Source organism: Notamacropus eugenii, chromosome 1, assembly GCF_028372415.1.
Source record: "Notamacropus eugenii isolate mMacEug1 chromosome 1, mMacEug1.pri_v2, whole genome shotgun sequence".
In the NCBI taxonomy this organism is placed as follows: Eukaryota; Metazoa; Chordata; class Mammalia; order Diprotodontia; family Macropodidae; genus Notamacropus; species Notamacropus eugenii.
The window spans coordinates 482077922-482103722 of NC_092872.1; the positions used below are offsets into that span (position 1 = coordinate 482077922).

General features: G+C 44.2%; 1 protein-coding gene across 5 annotated transcripts in view; it reads left to right on the forward strand.

Annotated features, from left to right (window-relative positions):
* The first annotated feature begins 207 nt into the window (after positions 1 to 207).
* Positions 208 to 25801, forward strand: part of ASS1 (argininosuccinate synthase 1) — an 84770-nt gene continuing 59176 nt past the window's right edge. Inside the window, exons 1-5 of one of the 5 annotated variants that reach the window (XM_072632726.1) lie at positions 249 to 427; positions 5897 to 6001; positions 10712 to 10821; positions 16686 to 16754; positions 17373 to 17561. In XM_072632726.1, coding sequence (XP_072488827.1) covers positions 10717 to 10821; positions 16686 to 16754; positions 17373 to 17561 — 363 coding nt within the window. In that variant the 5' untranslated portion in view covers positions 249 to 427; positions 5897 to 6001; positions 10712 to 10716. Of the gene's footprint in view, positions 428 to 583; positions 1120 to 5896; positions 6002 to 10425; positions 10634 to 10711; positions 10822 to 16685; positions 16755 to 17372; positions 17562 to 25801 lie in introns of those variants that run through there. The other 4 variants (XM_072632722.1, XM_072632724.1, XM_072632723.1 and 1 more) reach the window with 4 other exon arrangements.

Consider the following 25801-nt stretch of genomic DNA (forward strand, 5'->3'; position numbering starts at 1 on the left):
GGGAGATTCGCTAGAGCCGACTTTGATTTTATGGGGCGCCTTTCAGACTAAGCTCAGACGGATTCACCCTTCCCAGCTAGCCCGGCGGACGAGAGGGAAGCTGGGGGCTGAGCAGGAACAGGTCCCGGGAGGCGAGGAGGGCGTGGCGGCCCCAGGGTTGCCCAGCGCGTTCGCATGCCAAGCATCCAGGGAGCGCGGCGGGGGGAAAGCTGTGAATGAAGGGGCAGAGGCGGGGCTTGAGGTGTGCGCCACTTCTCCGTCCGACACCGCCCCCGTCCCCTCCTCCAGCCACTTTCCCGTGGGTGGGGGGTTTGGAGGGGGCGGGGGGAGCCTGTGGCTCTTATAGCGCCAGAGCGGAGCTCGGGGACCGATTCCAGCCGCCTGGTCTCAGCAGCGGGTCCGACTTCTCCAGCCTCTCCAAGCACCGGTAAGGAGAGCACCCCGCGGTACAGGGTTGTGTGCTGATGCCCCGACGCCTCCGCTAGCGTACCAGGGGGAATGAATCCGGCTCAGTTCTTACCCTGCGCTGCGGACCGCCTCCCTGCGGCCGCCGGGCTGGCCCTAGTTCGCGGGGCAGGCACCTGCTGGAGCTGAAGGGAGCATGCCTCCTGTACCCCGCGGCCCAGCTACCCTGGCGGGAGGGGGACACTGGGGCCAGACGCAGAGAAACAGAAACAACCTAAGGGGAAGGGGAGGGGGAAGAAGATCGGCGAAACAGGGAGATCGGTTCAGAGAGGGAGAAGAGATAAACTAAATTTAGATTCATCGGACATCGTTCCGCAGGTGCTACGTGTGTGCCTGGTGACTGGCGGCGTGGCGTAGGAGCTAGAGAGTGCTGCCCTTGGACTGAGAAAGACGAGGGTTCTAGTCCTGCCTTTAACGCAGCTTGGCTGCTTGACCCTGGGCAAAGCACTTCAACCTGAGTCCTCCCAGGCGACTCTTGAAGCAGGTTAGGTGAGGACTTGCCGTAGTGCAGAGAGATACTCATCGGATGCTTCCTATGCCTCGGAAATTATGGGTCATAGTCTTTAAAAAGTGTACGTGACGGAGAGAAGTTGAGATCAGAATGACAATACTAGCCCACATGGCAAAGTCGTCTCCTCGCAATAGCCCTGTAAGGTAATTCGTATTATTCCCGTTTTACAGATAAGGAAACTGAGGCCCATTTAGGTTGAGGGGCTTTCCCAAGGTCACACAGATGGTAAGACAGAAGACAGAGATGAGGTAGAGAAGCGAGCAAGGAGGAGAAAAAAGTGTCAGGGATAATCGAGGAGAAACAAGGGTCGGCTCTATGAGGACAGTGTGAGTTGGGTCTCAGAAAAAGGAAACCAACCTGCGGGGCATAGGGGAGGCAGAGCTGGGAAGTCTTTAGTCCTGCAAGCTAAGGCAAGAGGAGGTAAAAATCCCTGAAAGCCCTTTAAAATGCTATCCCAGGCCCCATTTGCTCTTGGATTTCAGCAAGGAGAGTTGAGTGCGCAGGGTCTAATCCCCCGCCCACAGAGCTCTCAGGGTGGTCTGAGAGGGGTCAGGTGCCCTGAGTCCTTAAAGGAAGAATGAGCCTGGACTGGCTGAGCCGTGAACCCTGAGCCTTGCCAACGCCTAAAACAGATCTTTCTCCGAACTCCATTTCTCCCCCTCTTTTTCCGGCTGAACCTGTCAGGGAGCCACCCAGTCTTCTTCCTGCTGGGCACTAGGAGGGTCTGGGTCAGGCCTCTGAGCCTGTACGGAACAGCCCTGCCTGGCCTAGAGATAGGCTAGGCCCAAAGGGGTGGGGAACCTGCACACTCCAAGACACAGGTCCTCCACCCCTAGGGGATTTAACTTCCTTGAAGCTAAATAGGTAGCTTCCCTCCAATCCCTAGCTGCTCTGCTTCCTGCTTGGAAACAGTGAGGGACTTTTCTCTCTCTTTTACTCCCTCCCAAAGGAGTTGGTACAAGGAAGCTAGAGAAGGATATGGAAGTCACCCAAGAAAGAAGGAAAGGTCCCCACCCCATGGGGGTTTTCCCTTCTCTGACTTTCTGTTGTCTTTGGCCCCTCAGGACAAATTTTTGGAGGTGGTGGTTGAGAGGACATTGTGAAAGAGAGGAAACACCTCTCCTATCGCCAGTCCCAACTATGTTCCAGAGGAAGCTCTGGGGTGCCCGTGGGTCTGAGGGAAGTGGGTTGGGCCTTGGGTCTATAGCTACTCCTTACCCCTTCAGTTATGCATCTGTGAAATGGGTACATGAGATGGGCAAGGAGAATGAGTTATAAGAGTACACAGGAAGAGTATCACCCGTTGACTAGACATTAACCTTCCTATTTAGAGGCATCATGTGATCCTAGAGAAAGTGCCTGATCTAGTGCTACTACTACTACTAATGATAATAACTTGTATGGCTCTTTAAGACTTGCAAAGCATATGTTATGTCAAGTGATCCTCAGAAACAACTCTGTGAGGTGGGTGCTATTGTTATCCTCCTGTTTTACAGATGAAAAAACGGAGGCTGAGAGAGCCCCGGTGACCTGCCTAGGGTCACACAGCTAGTAGATGTCTGAGGGGATATTTGAAATCAGATCTTTGTGACACCGAGTCCATCTCTCTTTCCACCATGCCAGCTAGCTGACATAGATGCAATCCAGCCCCTGACATTTATTAGCTGAGTAGTGATAGGCAAGTCATTTAAGCTCTGTTAGCCTCAGTTTCCTCATCTACAAAATGGGGATAATATTAGCATTTACCTCACAGGGTTGTTGTGAGATTCAAATAAGATAGTTTATGGGAAGCAATTTTGTAGAATTTCAAGTTCTATGTCAACACTAGCTTTTATTGTTTCCTGCCTCTGGGACACAGGTCCATGGGGAAGCAGGACTGGGGTAGTTCTACCTCTGGTTCAGAGGGAGAAGTGCCTGGAAATGCACCTGGGCTCTTGCAGAAATTGACAAGGAATTTTTTTTTGGCTTTTTTTTTTCCATCTCTCATGGGTGGGGCCCACTTTGGATCTCCCAAGTGTCTACCACCCTGACTGGAGCGAAAGGAGATCCCCTTTTTAAGGGGATCTGTTCTGTGAAGTTTGCATTTAGTCCAAATTTGAGGACCACATGTGGCCTCCAGGCCACAGGTCCCCCACCCCTGTACCCATTCTCTGGTAGCTTTCTATTTTAACTAGTTGTTCTTACTAACTAGGCCCTGTTGTTTCTACACTGCTACACTCTCTAAATTGGGCTTTTTAAGTTTGTCTCCCTGGAGTTGCATGGTACAGTGGACACAGAAGACCTGGGTTCAGCATTTGCCTCTGTCACTTAGTACCCATATGAGTTTGGGCAAGTCATTGAACTTCTAGGCCTAGATATTCTCATCTGTAAAATAGGGTGTGGACTAGGAGACTTTTGTGGTCCCTTCTATCTCTAATACTATGATCCTGTAATTCTCCAACTACCTTGCCCTGTTTAGAGCTTGGATAGCATGCCAGCTCCCTCTAAGGTTGGCAGGGTGGCCCAGCCCAGGTGCTGAGATGTTGCCATTTATCTGTGGCAGTATCTCCCTAGAGGGCATTAGAGTGTATTGGTTTGCTTCCTGCTGCCCCAAGGTAGGCTGCTTCCCCTCACCCCACCTATAACTCTTCCTGAAAATGCAATGGAAACCCACAGTCCACAGCTTGGAGACATCGTGGCATTCACAGATACTTTGGGCAATGGAACATGTGTTCAAGAGCCTGGGGAGGGGGAAATCCAGTCCAGTTAATCTTTCTGTGGTTATAGGAAGCCCAGATCCAGTGGCCTTCAGGCTGTTTTTCCATTGAATGGAGTGATGATTGTGAGATCAGAAAGACCTGAGATCAAATAGTTTAAATCCTACCTCAGATACTTAGTAACTCCATGACCTACAGGCCTCTTGTGTGCCTGGCACTAGGCTTACTTATCTATATAATAGGAGTAATAATAGCAACTATCTCACAAGGTTATTCTAAGATTAGATTAGATAATACATGTAAAGTGCTTTGTAAATCCATATAACTATTAGGTAATGCTCAAGGATAGGCTGCAGGCATCACTAGCTTTCCCTACTCATCTGGCTTTCTGTGCTTTGCCCTCTGTCCAGAGTGGCTTGTCTGAATGCTTTGGTGGTCAGAAGCCTGGGCTGGAGCTCATCGGCCTGCTTTCAGCCAAGATAGGTGACCTAATTGTTGTGGGTCTATCAGCTACTACCCCAAAATAGCTCTCTACCTGCATTGAGGCTGAGTAGCAGCCAGGTACCTAAACCCTCTGCCAGAGGTTAGCGGGCATGATTCCAGTTCACTGGCATGATGCCCTTAGCCTGGCAGATCTTAGCCTTCTATATGGACTCAGATCAAAGCTAAACCAGCTTTGTAAAGGGTAGAGCACCCTCCTACTAAGATGATTGAGGCAGAGCCATAGCTAGGCTGGGGATGACTTGGGCTTTGCCCCAGGGCTTTAAATGTAGGGAGCCCTAATAGCATGTGCAATACTTCAGCATCTTAGAAAAAGCACTTAGTCACTAAGAATAACTAAAATTGGAAGCTACCAGATGATACAGGCTTCTTCCCTCTGCTAACCCTACCTAGACTAGAACTCTTCTCCATACTGGCTTTGCTTCCACTAGGGATTAGTTTCATCTGCTTGTCCCAGGCACAAAAATCACTAGTTGTGGCCCTGCTGAGAGGTCATAGCTCAGAGAAGACCTTCCAGAGACTAAAGCCTATATTGCTCCTTTTCCCATCAGAGTAAAGTCTCATATGTTGATCAGCCCCTCCTCCCAAGTTCTCTAGACACTTTGCACCCTCGGCCCCAGTCTTTGGATGCAGAGAGTATGGCGGATTTGAGTTTGCCTAGGTCAGAGCTAGTGGAGCCAAAAGGAGGCCCCATCATGTATTTGTGTGTGTTTTTCTACCTTATGTCTATTATTTGTAGCTTATATATGTCTATTTTTATACTATAGTCCTATGTAGTATTATCTAATATATGGTACATATAGTATATCTACCTTATATATGTGTATTTTTATACTGTAGTACTATATGGTATTATCCAATATATGGTACACATAGCATTTCTACCTTACATGTGTCTATTTTTATACTATAGTACTATATGATATTATCGAATATAGTCATATGGTATTATTATGCAGGGTCTATTATATAGTTATATTATTTATGTATATATCCATATTATGCTTATATTTAGAATTTAGAATGGAAGCTCCTTGAAGACAGGCAATTAGGTGGCACAATGGGACAGACTTGACTCCAAATTCCCCCTTAGACAGTCCCTAGCTGGGTGACTCTGGGCAAGGCATTTAAGCTCTTGGGTCTCAGTTTCCTCATCTGTAAAATGGGGATAGTAATAGCACCTACTTCACAGGGCTGCCGTGGGGATCTAATATATTCACATATGTAAAGTGCTTTGCAGATCTTTAAGTGCGATGTAAATGCTAGCTAACTACTATTATTTCATTTTTGTCTTAGTATCCACAGAGTAGATTTATAGTAAATGCCTGTTGAATGTTAGGATTTTGCTGAGAATGTTAGAAATTGTCTGGCAATTCCTCTGCAGCTGTGTTTGGATTTTTTGCCTTTGAGACCTAGAGACTGTGTCCTTTCCCCCTGCTTGCATCACCCAGATCTCCTTAGCAGGCAGTTTGATCCTCCTCTGTCCCCAGCCCTCCCTGGAAGCCTGGTTTAGCTGTCGCTAGGGTCCGGTGGGGAGGAGAGAGCATAGGTTGGTGGTTGCCAAGAAGGCTGAAACCTGCTTTGGAAAAGCAGATATCAGGAGCCAGTCTCCTGTTCTGAACTGTCAACCCTGGGATACTTTTAGAGCTGCTATGATGCAATCCACAGGGTATTTGCATCACTTTCCCAAATCACTACTCCACTGGTTTTCTATGCTTTTTAGCTCCACCCTCCTTCAGCATACATATCACAGAGATCTGCAGAGGAGAAGGGAATGTTCTGGATTGGAAGTCAGAAGAGTTGGGCTCAAATACTTCTGTGATATTGGGCAAGTCATTTCCCTTTTCTGAACCTTAGTTTCCTCATCTGTAAAATCAAATTAGAACACTTATGTGGTCCTTTCAAGTATTTAACCTATATAATGTGGGAAAAAAATGTACATGTACAAATTGATATGGGCAGCTAGGCTTGGCATCAGAAGGACAGTTCAAATCTGGCCTCGGACACTTACTAGCTGTGTGACCCTGGACAAGTCACTTAACCCTGTTTACCTCAGTTTCCTCATTTGTAAAATGAGCTGAAGAAGAAAATGGTAAGACTACTCTAATATCTTTGCCAGGAAAACCCCAGATCAGGCCACAACTGAAAACAACAATATATGTATATGTATATATATATATATATATGTATATACACACATACATATATATATATATATATATATATAAAACAGATAAGTGCACATGTGGATACATATAAGCATGTAAATATACCTGTGCCTACAAATGCACATGCATGCACAAATATATGCATTTACCACAGCAGAGATAAATGAAATAGAATCAGATTTTGAGCTGGAAAGGACCTTAGAAGTTATCTAATCCAACCCTCTCATTTTTCAGATAAGGAAACTGAGGTCCAAAGATTAGCCCAGTCTCAGGGTAGTCAGAGGTGGAGCTAGGGATCAATACTTGGTTCCTCTGACTCCATCGTCCTTTTCTGTCACAGCGCACAGCTCTCTACAGGATTAAAGACAATTCTGCAAAAGAAAGTTGGTCAGCCTGGAAATTCTAGTGGTTTTATTGATTGCATTGTTTGTCAGTCAGTCAATAAGCCTTAATTTAACACTTACTATGTGCCAAGCCTTGCGCTAAGCACTGGAGATACAAAGAAAGGCAAAAAATTGCAGTCCTTGCTCTCTAGGAGCTCAGTCTAATGCAGGAGACAACATGCAAGCAACCATGTGCAAACCAGGTACATATGGGATAGTTTGGGGATCATATTAGAGGGAAGGCACTAAGATCAAAAACTGGAAAAGGCTTCTTGCAGAGGGTGGGATTTGATGTGTGACTTGAAGAAAGCTGGGGAAGTCAGAAGTTGGAGAGAGTTCCAGGCATGAGGCACAGCCAGTAAAAATGTTCAGTGAGTCTTTAGGTTCTATAGTCTGAAAAGAACACTGTTCTAAGAGCCAAGACCTGGGTTCTAGTCCTGATTCTGCCAAAAAAAAAAAACTCACTTAGTGTGACCTTGCTCAAATCACTAACTTTTTCTAAGCCTGAGTTTCCTCATCCTTAAGGACATGATAATCCTTATCCTACTTGTGGAAATGTGTGGATAACTGTAAAACCCTATGTGTACGCAAGATGATCCTCCATGGACCCCCTGGGCTTTGGAATTACAAATCCTCCTCCCCAATGCTTCCACTGGTTATACTCCATGTCTTCTCATGGCCCAAATGGTCTTATTCAAGGGTCTGACCAGCCCTTGCACCAAGTCCTTTCCCTCCAGCCCTTGTGTCTCCATTGCTTGTCTTTCAAAGTTGGGCATGACAGATCCTGAAGCTGGCATAATGGAAAGAGTGTTGGACTCAGAGTCAGAAGACCCAGGTTTAAATCCTGTCTCCAACACTTAGTAGCTGGGTGACACCCAACAAGTCATTTCCCCCTTCTGGGCCTCAGTTTCTTCAAGTGTAAAATGGGAACAATAACACTGGCACTGTCTAATTTCATGGGGTGGTGGTAAGGAAAGTGCTTAGTAAATCTTAACACGTTATATAAACACAGGCTTTGTGTGCATGAGACCCTCCCCTGGAGGGAGCAGAGCCCCTTCTGACTCTCCCAGTCTTTGATCTGCTGCCCAGTCACATGTGGCTCAAAGTGGATTAGGGTGAGGCAGACCCTAGGAGGAGGTCAGATGCCCCTCTCCACACTCACCCTGGCAGTCAGCTGACCTGCTTCTGTCTCTGCAAGTGCTGGGTTCACTCAACCATAAGGAGAGAAATTCCTGAGCTGGGATACTAGTGCTTCTAGTCCCTGGTAAGATTTAGAGCTGGGAAGGACCTTGGAGATCACTTAGCAATGTTTCCTGAGGCCAAAAGAAGTGAAGCAGTTTGTTCAGAGCTTCATAAATAGTGAGCAAAGCTCCTCCAGGTCCAAATCTTGTGCTCATGGAATTTCATGGTATTTTCCACCCCCAAAAAGAAACACCTCATAGGCTTTTAGAGCTAAAATATTGGTCCCACTGCAAGGACCCAACCCTTGTAATTTGTAATGTTTTCTCAATCCTCACCCACTTTTCTGTCTGCTGTAGTGGAAAGAGCATCGGCTTTGGGTTCTAAGGTCCAAATCCCGCCTCTCTCCATTAATATCTGTGTGACCTTAGGTGTCACTTAACCTCTGGGCCTCAGTTTCCTCACCTGTTGAGGGTTGACTTAGATAACCTTTGAGATTCTTCCCAACATCCTCCTGGTCAGTCCAGTTGCCTAGCTTTAATTGCTGTCTGTGTCTTTGTCCTTTGTTTTTGAAGAAGACCACGCCATCAGAGAAATGATGACATGACTTGCACTTGACTTTGTTTTGAGTGAGGGAGGGATGTGCAGGTCACCAGCGTCACTTCTCCTCCAGAGTCATCTGAATCCAGTGACCAGATAGTCATCAGGATGACTGATGAATGATGACTGGAGATGACCCAGGATGAGGCAATTGGGGTTAAGTGACTTGCCCAAGGTCACACAGCTAGTGAGTGTCAAGTGTCTGAGGTGAGATATGAACTCAGATCCTCCTGATTCCTGCACTAGGGCTCTATCCATTGCACTACCTAGCTGCCCATAGCTTTAGTTGCTATGCAAATACTGACTCCCCCACCCCCACCCCAGACTGTGGTTGGGACTTTGGATGAGGGCTGGAGCTGAGTCACATTGGTCACTAGACTTCATGGTTAGCTTCCCCTGCCAGCTGGTATTATCCCACTGTACATCAGGATGGAAGCTGAGCTGTTGATCACATTTTGGTCATGGCCAGCTCTTCCCTCTGTCTCCTCTGTCTCTGTACCCTCAGTCACGTCATCTTCAAAGACGGGATAACATGATCAGTGATGGGCCTTATAGACTGTTATATATGCTTTCTTTAGCATTTATCTGATACATCACATAAAACATATTTTGTGTTATGCTTATGAGCTCGTGTATCAGTGACCTGAAGACATATTGAAGGTTGTTTCTGAAAAAGATCAAATCTCTCATTTGTGCTTATTAGCGCAGAGCATGGTACATTGTAGGGGTTTAATAAATGTTTGTTGATGGACTGATTGATTATGGAGCTGAAGTCCAAGCTCCCCATCTGTTTGTAAGTCCCCTTACTAAAACTGTCAGTCATGCTTGACAGGTAATCCTGTCTGAATCCCGCCTCAGTTATTTTGGTCTCTAAACCATTATTTTCACAGCTGAACATTCAACACATGCATATTACAAGCATACATGGTTTATCAAGTGCTTTCACATAAAATATCTCTTTTGATCCTCAAGCCCTATGAAATAGTCAAGATAGAGATTATTATTCCCATTTTACAGATGTGGGTACTGAGGTTCAGAGAGCCAGTCTCCTGATTCCCACTCCAAGACTCTTTCCATTTACTCTCATCTCAAGCTTTTGCTTGGTTAGAAGCCTTTAGTTACAAACTTCTCTGTTACATGATTGACTGACCTACAATATGTTCCCCTCCTCTAAGCATTGTCCCTCCCTACCTTGGAGAGCTTCCTGGCTATGATAGATAGATAGATAGATAGATAGATAGATAGATAGATAGATAGATAAATAGATAGGCAGATAGATGAATATAGATATAGGTAGATAAATGAATAGATTTTTGTTGTTGTTTCAGACTCTTCATGGCCCTATTTGAGGTTTTCTTGGCAGAGATACTGGAATGGTTTGCCATTTCCTTCTCTAACTCATTTTACAGATGATGAAACTGAGGCAAACAGGGCTAATTGATTTGCCCAGGTTCATATAGCTAAGAAGTATCTGAAGCTGGATTTGAACTCAGTATTGGACCTGACTCCAGGTCTGGCACCGGGTCCACTGTATCACCTAACTGCCCCAGTAATTAAATAGATAGCTGAGTAGATAGATGTCACTAGTAAACAGATAGATAATAGATCATTTATTAAGTAATTGCTATGTGCTAAACCTTCCCTGTCCATTCCCTTTTTTCCCCCCTCTCACACCCTTCCCTGTCACCTGCTTCTGGGGAGGTAAAAACTGTTCAGCAGGTACTGATTATATTTGACCTTTCTGTCCTCAGCCTGGACAATGACCTTCTCCTCCCCCAGGGCCTCAGCCTGTGAGATAAAACCCCCTGGGGAACTTGAGGAGGAGAGCCAATCACAGCCTCCCAGGGCAGGAGGAGGGATTGGGGTGGGGAGGGGGAGTTGGGGTCAGGACAGCTCATTTGTTGGTTTAAGGAGCAGGTGGGGAGGCCTGGATGGGAAGATTCTCTAGGTCCTTGATTCTTTGGGAAGCCTGCTTTCAGGTCATGGACTTGTTTTGCTAGGCCTTGGGAGGCCCATACTGGTCTGAGGAGGCAGAGTGGTTGTTGGCTTTTTAGGGAGAGTTGGGCAATCAATCAGAAAGCTTTTATGAAGTGCCCCCTCCGTGTGCCAGGTGCTGTAGTGGGCCCTGAGGTAGGGTTACAAAACCAAAGCAGGTCAGTCTTTTCTCCCTTCTCTGTTGTGTCACTAACTCTCCCTGGTTTTCTCTAGATAAGATGTCAAGCAAAGGCACTGTGGTTCTTGCCTACAGCGGAGGCCTGGACACATCCTGTATCCTGGTGTGGCTGAAGGAACAAGGCTATGATGTTATTGCCTACCTGGTGAGCCTCTCTGTCTGTCTGTTTGCCTGTGACATGTCTCCATGTTAACCTGTCTCCCTGTCAGCATCAGTTTGTCTGTCTCTCTTTGTGTCTATTATCAAAGTTTTACCTTGTCCTCTTGGCTAGGGCAAATCCTACTTGGATGGGGTTGGGGTGGGGAGATGGGAAAAAGGGTGGGGATGAGGGAGAAGATTGATAAGGGGCTCAGACTGCCTTTAGCATAATGACCCTAGGCAAATCACTTTATTTTTTCATTTCCTCGCTTTCATCTTTAAAATGTCTGTCTCCTTTTCCAGCTGTCAGTAGCTGGAAATTCAGAGAGAATATGAAGCATGGCCTAGGGCTATTATGTCTCAAAGAATCCTACATCCTAGAATGTCAAGAATTGTGCAGAACTTTAGAATGTAAAATATGGAATGTCAGAACTGGAAAGGCCCTTAGCATGTGGAATGTCCAAGCTTAGAAGGATCTTAAGACAGAGAATGTCAGAGCTGGAAGGGGGAGGTCTTAGTACAGAGAATGTCAGAGCTGGAAGGGACCTACAAAACCATGTAGTCCAAAACCTTATTTTGTAGATGGAAAACTGAGACTTAGGAAGGACTGTTCACTGTGGACCATACCCCTGCCCAGTCCTACGCCACATCCTTAAAGCCCTTCTCTCTGCCAGTGTCTCTTTATATCTACTGAACCAGAAATGATATGACTCTCCATTTGTCTTACAACTAGCCAAAAACTACAGTGGAAAGTGGTTGTTGTTCAGCTTTCAACTTAGACACAAGAACATTGTGTTGTTACAATGTGATAAAGCAGGATTCTAACCACAATAAAAGGGGCAGCTAGGTGCAGTAGTGGATGGAGGGCTTGGAGTCAGGAAGACTCATCTTCATGAGTTCAAATGTAGCCTCAGACACTTACTGGCTGTGTGACCCTCGGCAAATCACTTAACACTGTTTGCCTCAGTCTCCCCATTTGTAAAAAAATGATCTGGGAAAGGAAATGGCAAATCATCCCAGTATCTTTGCCAAGAAAAGCCCCAAATGGGGTCACAGAGAGTCCAAACATGACTGAAATGACTGAACAAGAACTATCACAAATAAAAGCCCTTAACTGAGATGCCACATATTTATAATTTCTTTTGTTTCTGACAGGAACTGAGCTAATATTTGTTAAGTTAGACCTCAGTGGTCGTCGAATTTGAGCTAACTAGTGGCCTAGGAGGGAAAAATTAAAAACAAGCAAAACACTGAATTTAGAATTAGAGAACCTGGTTTGAAATTCTTTCTCTGCTACTTAATTCCCCGTGTTATCATGAGTGGGTCACTCCGCCTCTGGTTCTTAGTTTCCTCATTTGTAAAATGAGAAAGGCTGGAATGAATGCTTCCCAAGGTGCCATCCCAGTCTCTTGTCCGTTCTGAGATTTATCGTTGGATTCATTGCTACATCTTCACTTTCTGTGAGTCTATGGCCAGGACTGATAGGAGGAGGAGCTGGCAAGTTCCACATAAGATACGTTAGAGGTCAAGTTGAGTCAAAGCAGAGTGGGGCATGCAGGTACTGTGGGTTGTAGACGTACAGGGAGCAGAAACTGAGGCTAGAAGATTGGGGTGCAGACATTCAGGAAGCCAGACTGAGAATCCAGTCTGTAAGACTGGGCCAAGAATCTGGGCAGCAGGAGATCAGGATCTAGGGAAGGGGCACCCGTGGTTGGAATGGGAAAGGTAGGGGTCAGCGAGTCAAGGCTGATAAGTCCATCACTGCATTGCCCATGGAAGATAGTTTAGCTCAGCAAATGAAGTGAGGAAATACAATTATCTGGGAATTTTTACTTACTAGAGGACAAATGGTGGTTTAGAGATAGGGCCTAGCTGATCATTAAAGTAGGCTCCTAAAGGCCTGATGTTTTTTATTAGCTCAGAGTGATTACAGTGACTTAAGTCTGACAAATAGCAGTCTTTTACAAAGCCTCTAATTCAGACAGGTCTTCCCCAAATTGGTCTCAATTGTACAGTAATGTCCTTGCTTGTTTCCCCATTGATTAGAACACTGTGGTCACTGGGCAGAGTGCTTGAGTGCTTGAGGCAAGTGCCACGTATCATTCTTTAGTCAACAGCGCAAAGGTGCCCCTATTTTAGGGGAAGGGTGTGTGAATACCACCTCAGAGTGGGAGGCAAGAGAACCATGGAAACAAAATCATTCTCTCCCTACCACACACACACACACACACACACACACACACACACACACCACCCCAAGAGGGGCAAAAAACCCAAATACCCTGTGACAAGCATATATAGTCAAGAAAAAAAGTCCCATTTTGACTTTGTCCAAAAAAATATTTATCTCATTTTGCTTTCACCTCTTGGTGTTAGGTGGCATGTTTCATCTTAAGTCCTCTGGACTTGTCGTTGTTCGTTACACTGATCAGAGTTCCTAAGTCTTTCAGGAGTGTTTGTCTCTCCAATATAAAAGGTTCTCCTGGTTCTGATCACTTCATTCTGTATCCGTTCTTACAAATCTACCCAGGTTTCTCTCAAACCATACCCCTTTCATCATTTCTTACACCACAATAATATTCCATCGTATTTGTATATAACATAACTTGTTCAGCCATTCCTTAATTGATGGGAACCCCCTTCATTTTCAATTCTTTGCTACTCTAAAAAGGTCTACTGTAAATATTTTTGTACATCTTTAGTTGGAATTTCTTTAATTTAGGACTACCCCCTCCCTTAACCTATCCTCTCTCTTATTCTGCTTTCACCTTTCTTTCCTTTCTCTGGTGTTACTGTGTTGAATGAACTGTATCTCTCCAGCCAGCTCTGTGTGTGTATATGTATTCATTCCTCCCTTTGACTCAGTTTAGATGAGAGTGAAAGTCAAGTGTTACCTGTTCTCTCCCTTCCTTCTTCCTTGTTTTGTATAGACTTCTACTTATACAACCTGACAGTATGAGTTTATTTTCTCTAACCTTTCTCTCCTGGACATTGGATCTTGTTGCTGGGAAGGCTTCTGTATCAGAGGGGTGAGAAAAGTACAGTAAGAAGCTCAGCACCCCCCCTCCCTATGGTACTTTCCTATTTTAGTTAAATATTCTTCCTATTTAGGTGTTAAACTATTTCTGCTTAACTAAACTATGCTAACGTGTCAATGCCCTTAAAATTACGAATCCCCCAAGTGCAGCACCTTGGGACAAAGCCTTAGTACCCCTGGCTTAGTTATGGCGCTATCTCTAGACATCTATCGGCTACATAGTACCAGGAACCAGACCTGAGTTTTAGTACCAATTGGTTGTGTGGGCAAGTCACTTCATCTCTGTGGGCTGTCCAGTGAAACTGAATTTACTTCAGTTCAGCCGACATTTAAATACCCACCATGTGCTCAATGTAGAGACCTAAAGATAAAAATAAGAAAAAACGCCTTATCCTATGAAAGCTTAAAATCTATTAGAAGAAGCTGCAACATAAACTAAAAACCATTCTTTATATTTTTGCTTCTGAAGAAAACCCCAATAGAGCTTAAACACAGGGGGTTTCCTATTCAGCAAAATTTCTTAATCACCTGATATATGCAGAGCCCAGTAGGGGCAAATATAGAAATAAATTAAGATATCGGCTCTTCCTTTAAAGAACTTAAAATTGTTTGTGATTGGAGCATTTATGATTCACTTATTATGTACAGTTTGCTAAAGCTAGTGGGGGAGGGTTGTGGATAAAGTAAAAATTCAACCAAAAAGCATGTAAGTGCCAACCCTGTATCAGGCACCCTACAGTGGCCTTAAGAATGTAATGAAGAAACAATTAGAAGTTTACATTCATTCATTAGACAGATAATACCTAGTGCGTGCAGAATTCAGTTCTACTTAATTTATCAAGTATTTACCAAGTATGCTACAAAGCACTGTTTTTAGTGCTAGGAATACTAGGGAGTAATGATGAAAATGACAGTTCTTGCCTTCAAATAGCTTACACAATTTAACCAACCTGCCTCAGTTTCCTCATCTGAAAAATGTAAATAATAATGACACCTACCCCACAGGGATGTTGTGAGGATCAAATGATATATTTGCCAAATCTTTTTTTGTTATTAATTATTTCTTTTCAGTTTTCAACAATCACTTCCATAAGTTTTAAATTTTTCTCCCCCTTCCCTTCCCATGACAACATGCAGTCTTATATGGGTTCTACACATACATTCCTATTAAACACATTTTCACATTAGTCATGTTGAATAGAAGAATTAAAATGAATGGGAGAAACCATGAGAAAAACCAAACCAAACCAAAACATAACAAAATAGAAAAGAGTCTGCTTCATTCTGAGTTCTGACGCTATATTTGCCAAATCTTAGAGCAGAATGCTAGCTATTAGTAGCTATTTTTTTTAAAAAAGAAAGGCTTATGCACACAGTAAGTGCCACAGAAAGCAAAAATGGAGGCTAAGAGAACGGGTTTCCTCCAAGTCCTTGTCCTGGGCCATCTTCTTTTTTTCTGTTCCCTCTCTCTTAAGAACCTTATCTGCTTAAGAACCTTATAAGCAGATGACTCCTAGATCTCTGGACACTGCTGCAGTCTCTCTCCTGAGCCACAGTCCCCCAAACCCATTCCCATTGGATGTCTTGTAGACATCCCAAATTTAATGTATCTGAAACAGAACTTTTGTTTTCCCCCTCCCCCACCTGACTCACTTTGCTTCATATCTTCTGTCTGTTAAAGGCACCACTCATGTTCCACACATCTAAGTTTGCAACTTTGGAGATTTCCTCAGTGTTTCACTCTTCCCCTCCCCCCATTCAAACCAGTGCTAGATTCTGTAGATCCTGTCCCCACCATATCACTCATATCTGTTCACTTCCCTCTACCCATGTAGCATCACCTGGAACATGCAACAACTTTTCCTCATTGGATTCCCAACCTCTAAGCTCTCCTCTCTCCTCTGTTCCACTTTCTATTCAAACTGCCCTTCCTGTCTTTTCTCCAAATGTAGCCCTCATCTCCTGCATTCATGATTTTTTGCAAGGCTATATCCCTGGGCTGGAATGCCCTCAGGATCTCAGAATTCAGCCGCTGTCTAGTCTAACCCCTTTGCAGAGAGAATTCCCATTATAACATCCTGGACAAGTCATTTATCTTCTGCTTGAAGACTTGTTTTGGTGAAGGGGGAAAGTCATTTCCTCTGGAGGCAGCTCAGTCCTGTCTCCAGCTCTACCGCTTAAAATCGCCAGCTTCCTTCAAGATCCAGCTTAGGTGTCGTCTCCTACAGGAAGCCTTTCTTGACCCTTTTAGTAATTTCTCTCTCTGTGTCTCTTTGTCTCTTTCTGTCTCTCTCTCTGTCTCTGTCTCTTTCCTCCCTCTCCCTCTGTCTCTCTCTCTTTGTCTCTCTCTCTCTCTCTTTCTCTTCCCCAAATGCATACTCATCTGGGTCATAGTATTGTAGACCCAGCACTGGAAGAGTCTTAGATGTCAGCAAGTCTGACCCTCTTCTTTAACAAATGAGGAAACTGAGATCCAGAGAGGTTAAGGGACTTACCTAGGTCAGCCTAGTGTGTGTTTGAGGCTAGTAAGTGATTCAAATTCAGGTCTTATACTGCCTCTTGGTAGAGATCCGGGCAAATACAATTTCCTCAGTTGGCATATTGGAATAACGTCTGCTCTGCTCTCAGATATTCTAAGGACCAAAATGAGGAAAAGGATATGCAAGGGTGTGTAAAGGCTTTGAAAGTTAGCAGCACCTTTTTGCATAGGGGATTCTTCCTTCTTTGCTAGGAAGGTTAGGCAAAGCAGTAGCTCTTTCTGAAGTGACGTTCCTTCTTTCCCACTTTAGAATACCCCTAAATTCATGATGTCTCTTTATACTTCTGTTTTGCAGGCCAACATTGGACAGAAGGAAGATTTTGAAGAGGCCAGAAAGAAGGCATTGAAACTTGGAGCCAAAAAGGTAGTGATAGAATAGGAAGCAGAAAGTGGGCAAGGGATGGGGGTAGAGTGTGGGTTCAAGGAGGGACTGGGCACAAGAGACAGCAGACAAGTCACAGACTTTGGCTTCTGGTTGTTATCTAAACCCCAGCCCATTCTGGGTACAGACATGGGCAGGTTCTTTTGACAATTAGCAGAAGGCCCAGTGCCCTTTCTGAAATATTGTCTTGGAGTCCCAGAGTTTAAATTTATTCCACTAGCTAGGAAACAGAGGCTCAACCTTTCTGCTAGTTTGGAACTTTTTTATTTTTTGCCCCCCTCTGCCATCCTGTTTAGGAAGATAAGAACCAGAGAGAAAGGGGTTATCCCCAATGAGAGGACATTGGAGTGAGAGCTAAACAATATGGGTCCCTTTGAAGAAGAAAAACTTTACTCTTTCGCTTTGTGACATCTCATGGAATGATACTAGTTCCTGGAATCAAAGCCTCCAGGCACAGTGGGTATTTCATTAGCCTTCTGGGCAGAGATTGTTCTACCCTGCCTCTGTTTTAGCTGGTGTCTCTGCTCATCTTCTTTAAGGAAAATTTTCAGAACAGGCCCAGATTTCTTCCAATGGGCCTTTGCTCCTTTTGCCCCCTAGGTTTTTATTGAGGATGTCAGTAAAGAATTTGTGGAGGAGTTCATCTGGCCAGCTGTCCAGTCCAGCGCCCTCTATGAAGATCGTTACCTCTTGGGCACTTCCCTTGCCAGGCCTTGCATTGCTCGCAAACAGGTGGAAATTGCCCGCCGGGAAGGGGCTAAGTATGTGTCCCACGGAGCCACAGGAAAGGTAAAGAATTGGCTGTGCTATTTGAAGGGCATGAGGGTGTGGGGGAGCTTTGTAGACAGCAAAAATGCAGGTGCCTTGGGAAAGGCATCTGACATTCACAGTCCTTACTGAGGAGACCAGAGAATTCCATGGTAAGATCACAGCTAAAGAGAAGGAAGAGACCTGGGAAGCTGTCTCATCCAACTCCCTAATTTACAGATGAGAAACCTGGGGCCCAGAGACACTGAGAGAGGCCTTAGAGATAGCATGTGAATATGATCCATTGTGACAAATATGTCCCAAACTCCTTCTCTGTGGCTTAGGAATGTAGTCAGAGAAATGAAATTAGGCAGACCCACGTTTAGACAGAACATCCTGAGTACACCTGTGGTATAGGGTACCTAAAGCCACGGGTACTATAGTGACCCACAAAACCCCAAGGGCAGTAGAACCAGATTAAAATGTAATTGGAAAATCTTTAACAAAATTTTTGAAAGTACAGTACAGCATAGACAATGTTAATTTGTGGTGTTCTAAATCAGTATGTGACTCACATGGATTAGTTTCTATTTGAATTTAACACCACTGTTGTGGAAGGAGCTGGACTGAGTCAAAACACCTAGTATTTAGTCCCAGTTCTACCACTGAGGAGTCATGTGACCTTGGGTCAGTTTCTTTTTCCCACTCTGAGCCTCAGTTTCCCCATAATGTACAGTGAGAGGGGTTGCACTAGCTAATTTCTAAGGTGCCTTCAATTTAGCAATCTATGACAAAGTACACCTTCTCTGGGCAGAGTCCTATCCTGGAAGTTGGGAGTGGGAGAGAGAATATTAAGTCTGGGGCGCCATGACTTGGACTTTCATCTATAATCCTCCAAAACATCTGTTCCCTTCTGCTCTGCACCCTTTTCTGATCCTTCCTGGTTTGCTCTGCTCCTGATGACCTGGACGGTGGTGGGATGTCGGCCCTGGGTCACTGTCTGCACATGTCACAGCTGAGGAGAATTGATTGTGAAAGTTGTAGGAAAACAAGTTGCTTTGAAAAAGGGTGGTCAGGCCTCTGAAGAGTCTGAGTGGACCGCCAAAAGAGCAGCCATGTCCACTGGACACCGATGCCGTGTTGCAGCATTTATCTTTCTGTGTATCAGAGGAACATGCCACGTTGGAGCATGATTTTAAGGTTATCCATCTGACCTGAGAAACTATGTCACAGAAGGAATGGCTGAGGCAACTGAGAGTGGTTAGCCTAGAGATATTGACATCAGACACCTGAAAGGCTGTCACGTGGAAGAGGGATTAAACTGTTTTGGCTCATCCTCAGGGGGTAGATCCAGGACCAGAGGCAGGAGAATCTTAATGTGCTTTTTTTTTTTTTTTTAACAACTGCAGCTATTTCCAGAGGCAGTGGGCTCTGGAGGTGTGCAGACAGAGACATCTTTCATGACATCTTTCAGAAATGTTGAAGATGTTAATTCTCTACATGAGATTAATATTTTTTATTCTCTTTTGCTTTTATATCACCTTCATTTGCAAATATAAACCTCTGCCTCCCCTACCCAGAGAGGAATCCTTTGAGGCAATGAATTAAAGAGGGAGGGAAAAAGTAATCCGTCAAAACTTACCAGGACATCAACTGAGTCTGACAGTGTATTCAGTTTTCCACACCCATAGCCCCTCACTTCCACAAAGAAGGAAGGAAGGTTTCGTTTTCTCATCTCTTCTTTGAGGACAAATGTGGACATTATGATCATACAGCTTTCAGTTGCAGGGGATATTTAGCTGTTTCTATTTACGTCATCATAGTCATATAATATTTCCCTTGTTCTGCTTATTTCACTCTGTATCAGTTAAGGTTAATTTTCCCATGCTTATCTGAATTCTTCACATTCACCATGTTTTACTGTGCTATCATTATTCAGTCAACAAAGATTTAGTAAGTATACACCAAGCACAGTAGGATCCCGTTACATTCACATACCACAACTTGCTTGGCCATTCCCTCTTCAGTACAAGAATTACTCTTTTTAGTATTTTGCTACCACAAAGGTGCTGCTATGAAAATTTTGTGTATATGAGAACTTTAAACTTTAACTTTTTTGTCCCTGACTCTTTGGGGTAGATGAATAGCAAAGGAATCTCTGTGTCAAAGGGTCTAGATATTTCCAGTTGGACTACATGATAACTCCATTAACAATGCATTAGTGTTCCTGTCTTTCAGCACCAACAGAAGGTTTTATAATCTATAGGGTGTGTGTGCGTGTGTGTATATGTATGTGCGTGTGTGCGTGTGTGTGGTGTGTGTATGTATGTGTGTATGTGCTTGTGTGGTGTGTGTGTGGTGTGTGTGTGTGTGTCTGTGTGGGGTGTGTGTGTCTGTGTGTGTATGTATGTGTGTGTGGTGTGTGTCTGTGTGTGTGTGTGTGTATCAGTCCTTTGCATGGAGATGAATGTTCAGTGTTTTCTGTGTGGGAAACTAGCCTTTTCAGGCAGATTCCCACCTTAACACAGCGCACCCAGGGTGAAATATGGTGGTAAAGAAATTTTGTTTGGCTTAAGACATGAAGTTCAGGTTGATTTGAGTCTTGCCTGTAATACAGACCATACCTTCCAAAGGAAAGACAGTAGCTGAATATCCTCTCTTTGGACACTAGAGGGAACCAGAGACTTGTATTTAAAGCCCTCTGAGCCTCTTGGCCCTATGGTCCAAGAGAACTGAATTCTGTAAGGGAGGACACCTCAGGATAGGCAGCCAGAGAAACAGAACTCTCTCCTCCTGTGTGTCGCTGAGCTCTAGCTCCCTAGACTCAGCAATCACAAGGTCATAGCTTAAAAGCTGGGAGAGGTAATTGCCTAGGATTCATTGAACCCTCTCATTTTATAGATGAGAAAACGGAGACTCGGAAACACAAAATCATTTGCCCAAGGTCACACAGGTAGTGAGTGACAGGTAGGATTTGAATCCAGGGACTTTTTTCTACTTTACCATGATGCTGCTTCTGTAGTACCCTTTAAAACCCAGAAAGATGCCATTTTGGTGTATGATACAGTGGAAAGAGGCCTGGCTCCCAAGTCAGAGGATCCAAGTTCACATCCAGTTTCTGATGCTTCTTATAAGATCTTGAAAGCAATTTACTCTTGCTGGTCCTCAGTTTCCTCATCTGAAAAGGGAGAATGTTGGACTAGGGGGCCTCTGAGGTCCCTTTAGGATTTAAGATCTTTAGGATCTAATAGGACAAATCTGAATGACAGGCTTCTTGGTGGCAATAAAGTATAGGGAATATTCCTTCTCTCGCTGCCAGTGGGAGGTGGAAAACCCTAGCAGGAGCTAATCCACCCTGTGTATGTCCCAGGAGGATCAGGAGAGACAATGATGAGGAAAAACAAAGCAGGAAACAGGTAGAAGACACTCCAGCTAAGAAGTAAGGATGGAGGATGGGACGGAGGATTAGACAGAGGTGTGGCCAGATGGGCATTGACCTTAGAGTCAGGACACCTAGATTTATATTCAAGCCAAAATATTTAAACACTATGTGACTGAGCAAATCAGTTAATCTTTCTGAGCATCATGAAATGACTGGACTAGATCAGGGCTTTTTAACCTGATGTCCCCTTGGGGGACCATAAATAGATTTCACAGGGTTTGTGAATGTGGAAAAGGCTTCATTTTCCCACTAACCTCCAGCTGAAATCGAGCATTTCCTTTGATAGGAGTGTAGAGCTCACACGTTATTCTGACAAGGGCTGGGGTTCATCATCTTCCCCAGGTTGCCAAGAGAGCCTGGGATGCAAATAAGGTAAAGAACCCATGTTCTAACATTCTGAGATTCTGTAAGATTTTGTAGCACATTAGGGCTAAGAAGAAGGAAGAGTCCTGAAGTTTTCAGGGCCCTATCTCTTGGGAGAAGAGAAGGAGATTCCCTGGTAAAACCCACCTCTGTGTGACCACAGGGCAAGGACCTGCAGCCCAAGGGTCCAGACCAGTTAGGGTCAGGAAATAAAGCCTTCTAAAAGTTATTAACATTATCCCCAATGCTCAGTTCCATGTTTACTCAAGAATCATCCCTAGCATTAGACACTGTGAAGTGTTCTGAGTATTTTTTTGTTCTTTCTCATATATCATTCCAGAGGATCCTCAATACTGCAGGCCTTGTTCTCCTCATATGAGAGATAGGAAACTGAGGCCCATAGAAGTGAAGGTCATAGTTCAAGGTCATATAGTAAATGGTGTACTAGAAAGAATGCTGTTTATGTGTGTATATATATATATAATTTCCAGTCTGGGTTGGAACCCTTGCTTTATATACGTAACCTTGGTCGAGCTATAGAATCCTAGATTCTAATCCTGGAAAGGACAGGAGAGGTAATCCAGTGTCAGGGGTGGGGAACCTGTAGCCTCGAGATCACATGTGACCCTCAAGTGCAGCCCTTTGACTTTAGTCCAAGGCTCGAGGCTGCAGGTTCCCCACCCCTAATCTAGCCCATTCCCTTCATTTCATGGTTGGTTAGAGAGAAAGAGGTATGAAATTGAGGCCCAGAGAGGTTGCCCAGGGTCCCACAACTCTCTGAGCCTCAGTTTCCTTATCTGTCAAATGGGAATGAGACATATTATAATGAGAATCAAATAAGAGAGTAAATGAAAACTGCTTTGCAAACTTTAAAGTGTTAAACCCATGTAAACTGTTATCAGGAGGCAGTGTGTAGCCCAGTGGGTAGAGAGCCGGCCTTAAAGTCAGGAGAGTCTTAGTTTAATTCTTACCCCTCACATGTACTGGCTGTGAGACCCTGGACAAATCACTGAAAGACTTCAGGCCTTATAGAAGCAGTTGGGTAGTGCAGTGGTTGGAACGCTGAGCCTGGAATCAAGAACTCATGAGTTCAAATCTAGCCTTAGACACTTAGTAGCTACATAACTCTGGGCAAGTCATTTAATTTGTTTGCCCAAATTTCTTCAACTGTAAAACAGGTTTATAATAGCACATCCCAGAGTTATTTTGAGTATCAGATGAGATGATTGCTAAGTGCTTAGCACAGTGGCTAGCATAAAGTGGGCTTCTATATAAAAACTTATTTCCTACTCTTTCCCATAAATTGCAGAGATGATGCTGAGCTTCATTGGCACGAGGGCATTTCCTCACTAGGAGTAGTTTATAGCTATGAAATCTCAGGTGCAGTCCATATCCTTATTTTTAGGGACCCAGCTGGCACAAGAATCTAAGTCTCTTTACACACAGTTATAGAGTTTTTTCCTTGGTACCAGGCTGCCTAGATAAAGGAATAATCTGATATTAGAAACAGGACTATGAGGGCATCAAGTCTTTCTTAGCTTTTGCACTGGTTTCTTTGAATGCTGGTTTCTGATCAGGCATCAAAGGGAGGTGATCTGAGAATGAACAGCTCCCATCTCCTAGGCCTCTGGTGCCTCATTATTCATATGAGAAACAACAAGATGTAGTAGAGAGGGAGCTGGCCTTGGAGTCAGAAAGACCTGTGTTCAAGGCTCCCCTATGACATGCATTGGCTGTATGGCCCTGGCATAACTTCTCAGTGTCTTGGGAAATGAAGATTCGGTATTGCGAAGATGTCACCTGCTTGGTACTCGTAGAGAGATTCCTGACTGGGAGCATCCCTGAAATCATTGGACTAATAAATGTACACACACACACACACACACTCACACACATACACATACACACACATACACACACCTGGGTTCTCTTTTCAAGCACAATTCCTGTTTTCTCCCTGTACCTTTTGTTTCCTGAATATCCCAGATGCCTAGTTCCCATAGCACTGTGGAGCTGAGGACCTTATGTGGTAACAGGATGATTGCCTCAGTTTGCCACATCCTAGGGATTCCTCCGTCCCTGAGGGGTTAGAGAAGGAAGTTCCTTTCCACCTGCTAATGGAGTCCTTCTGGGTCTTTTTGCCACATTTGTCTGGGATAGTTATGTTTTTATTAATTAATTTGTTTTTTGTTTTTAACATTCACTTCCACAAGATTTTGAGTTCCAAATGTTCCCCTCATCTGTCCCCTCCCCTACCACAAGACAGAATGCATTCTGATTACCCCTTCCCCCAATCTACCCCCCATTCTAACACCACCACCTCTTCTCTTATCCCCTTCTTGTAGGGCACGATAGATTTCTATACCCCGTTGCCAGTATGTCTTATTTCCAAGTTGCATGTAAAAACAATTTTTAGATAGTTTTTTAAGGTTCTCCCAGAACATTCTATGTTCTATAATATTCTGTGTTACATGTGTTCTATGTTCAGCCTTATCATTCTATGCTGTGTTCTAACATTCTGTATTCAGAGGTCTCTTCCTGCTTGGAGACATTCTGTGCTCTGGGTTCAAAGCTCCCCCCAAGAACAAATATCCTTTACTCTCTGTTCTAAGGTCCTTTCTAGCACAGACATTCTATACTGTCTTCTAACATCCTCTGTTCAAAGATCCCATTCAGCACAAACATTCTATGTTCCCTGTTCTAATATTCTGTGTTCAAAAAACCCTTCTAGCCCTGACATTCTATACTTCCTAATGCTCCCCTGATGGCTCCCCACCCTTCACACACCCCCTTAGCCCTGAAGCGAGGTGGGGGTGGGGGGGAATTGGAAATCTGAGCCCAGGGGCTCCTGAGCCTCTGGCTGTGGCAGTAGCAGCAGGAGCTGCCTAAATGGGCACCATCTGTATCACTGTTGTCCCAGGAGCAGATGGAGTGCCAAGGCCTTTGAGGGAAATGAGCATCTTTCATACTCTCCCACAGGCTTTACATGTACCTACACATGTGTCAACATGTGGGTAGGCCCTCCCAGGGATATACATACAGGTGTGTAATTTGCCATACTGGGCAGGGGGAAGGGAAGGCCTTGTGAGTGAAGGCTGAGATTGAGCTGAAGGAAGACATTATACCTTGTTCCCCTGGGAAAGGATTTTGTACTGGAAAAACAGGTCTGATTTCTCTAAAAGTACACTGGCTTAGAAACAGATCAATGGCCTCACGGAGGCAGCAGAAAACCTGCTAGCAGCCTTGAACAGAACCTTCTTGGAATCAAGCCAGCCTCTGTATCTGTGTAACGTTGAGATGGAGGCCTTCTAGGAGTTTTAGTTCCATGGGAAAAATGATTTCCTAGCAGGACGATGAAAATTTGGGGGGGAAATGGAAATCTCTCCAGGAGGATTTCTTAGTGTCTTTTATAGAGCTAAAACTGTAACATCACATTAGGAGTCTGTTCCAAAAGCTCACTTTGACTGAAGGGATTATATTTAGTGTATTTAGGTGAGAGGGCTCAGAAAAATAGTGAAAACACACACACACACACCCAGATTATAGGCCAATCTGTTGAAGTTTTTGTTCATTCAAATGTCAAATAGTATAAGAAGTTTGTCCTACCCTTGGATTATAGCCTTGGGCACTTCTCTCTGGGGCTCAGTTTTCCTATCTGTAAAAATGAGGCAGTTGTACTAGCTGAGTTTGAATATCTTTTACCAAATCAAATAAAGTTAACAAGTCTTTAGTAAGCTGCCTGTCCTAACATTCTTTAGGGAAGCCGAGGAAAATGGAAAATGTAGTGCTGTACCCAAGAGATAATATAATAATGATATATTTTGTTGGTCTGTACCCATGTTTCCATTAGTACAGGGAACTCCTTGTTTGTTAATATCTTCTGCTGGTATTTATCAACATATCTGTAACTTACTGTAACTTAGAGAAATGTCTGGAGGCCCTGAGAGGTTAAGTGATCTGCTTTTGATCACATAACCAGAATGTATCTGACGCAAGGCTTGAATCCAGGCCTTTCTGACATCAAGTCCAACCCTGTATCCACTTCCACCTCCCCGTTCCTTACTCACATTTATAAAGTACTTTAAAATTTACAAAATGTTTTCCTCATATGTTGTTGTTCAGTCATTTTCAGTCATCTCTATCCCTTTGTGACCCCATTTTGGGTTTTCTTGGCAAAGATACTAGAGTGATTTGCCATTTCCTTCTCCAGCTCATTTTACAGATGAGGAAACTGAAGCAAGCAGGGTTAAGTGACTTACCCAGGATCACTTACAGCTAGGAAGAATCTGAGACCAAATTTGTACTCAGGGAGATGAGTCTTCCTGACTCCAGGCCTGGTGCCCCTGGCTGTCCCTTCCTCATATTCCATAGATATTACAAATGTCAATTGTTCCATTTTATAGATGAGGAGAGGTAAAGTAATGTGTATGATCATATACCTAATATAGGAAAGAATCAGGACTTGAACTTGGGTTTC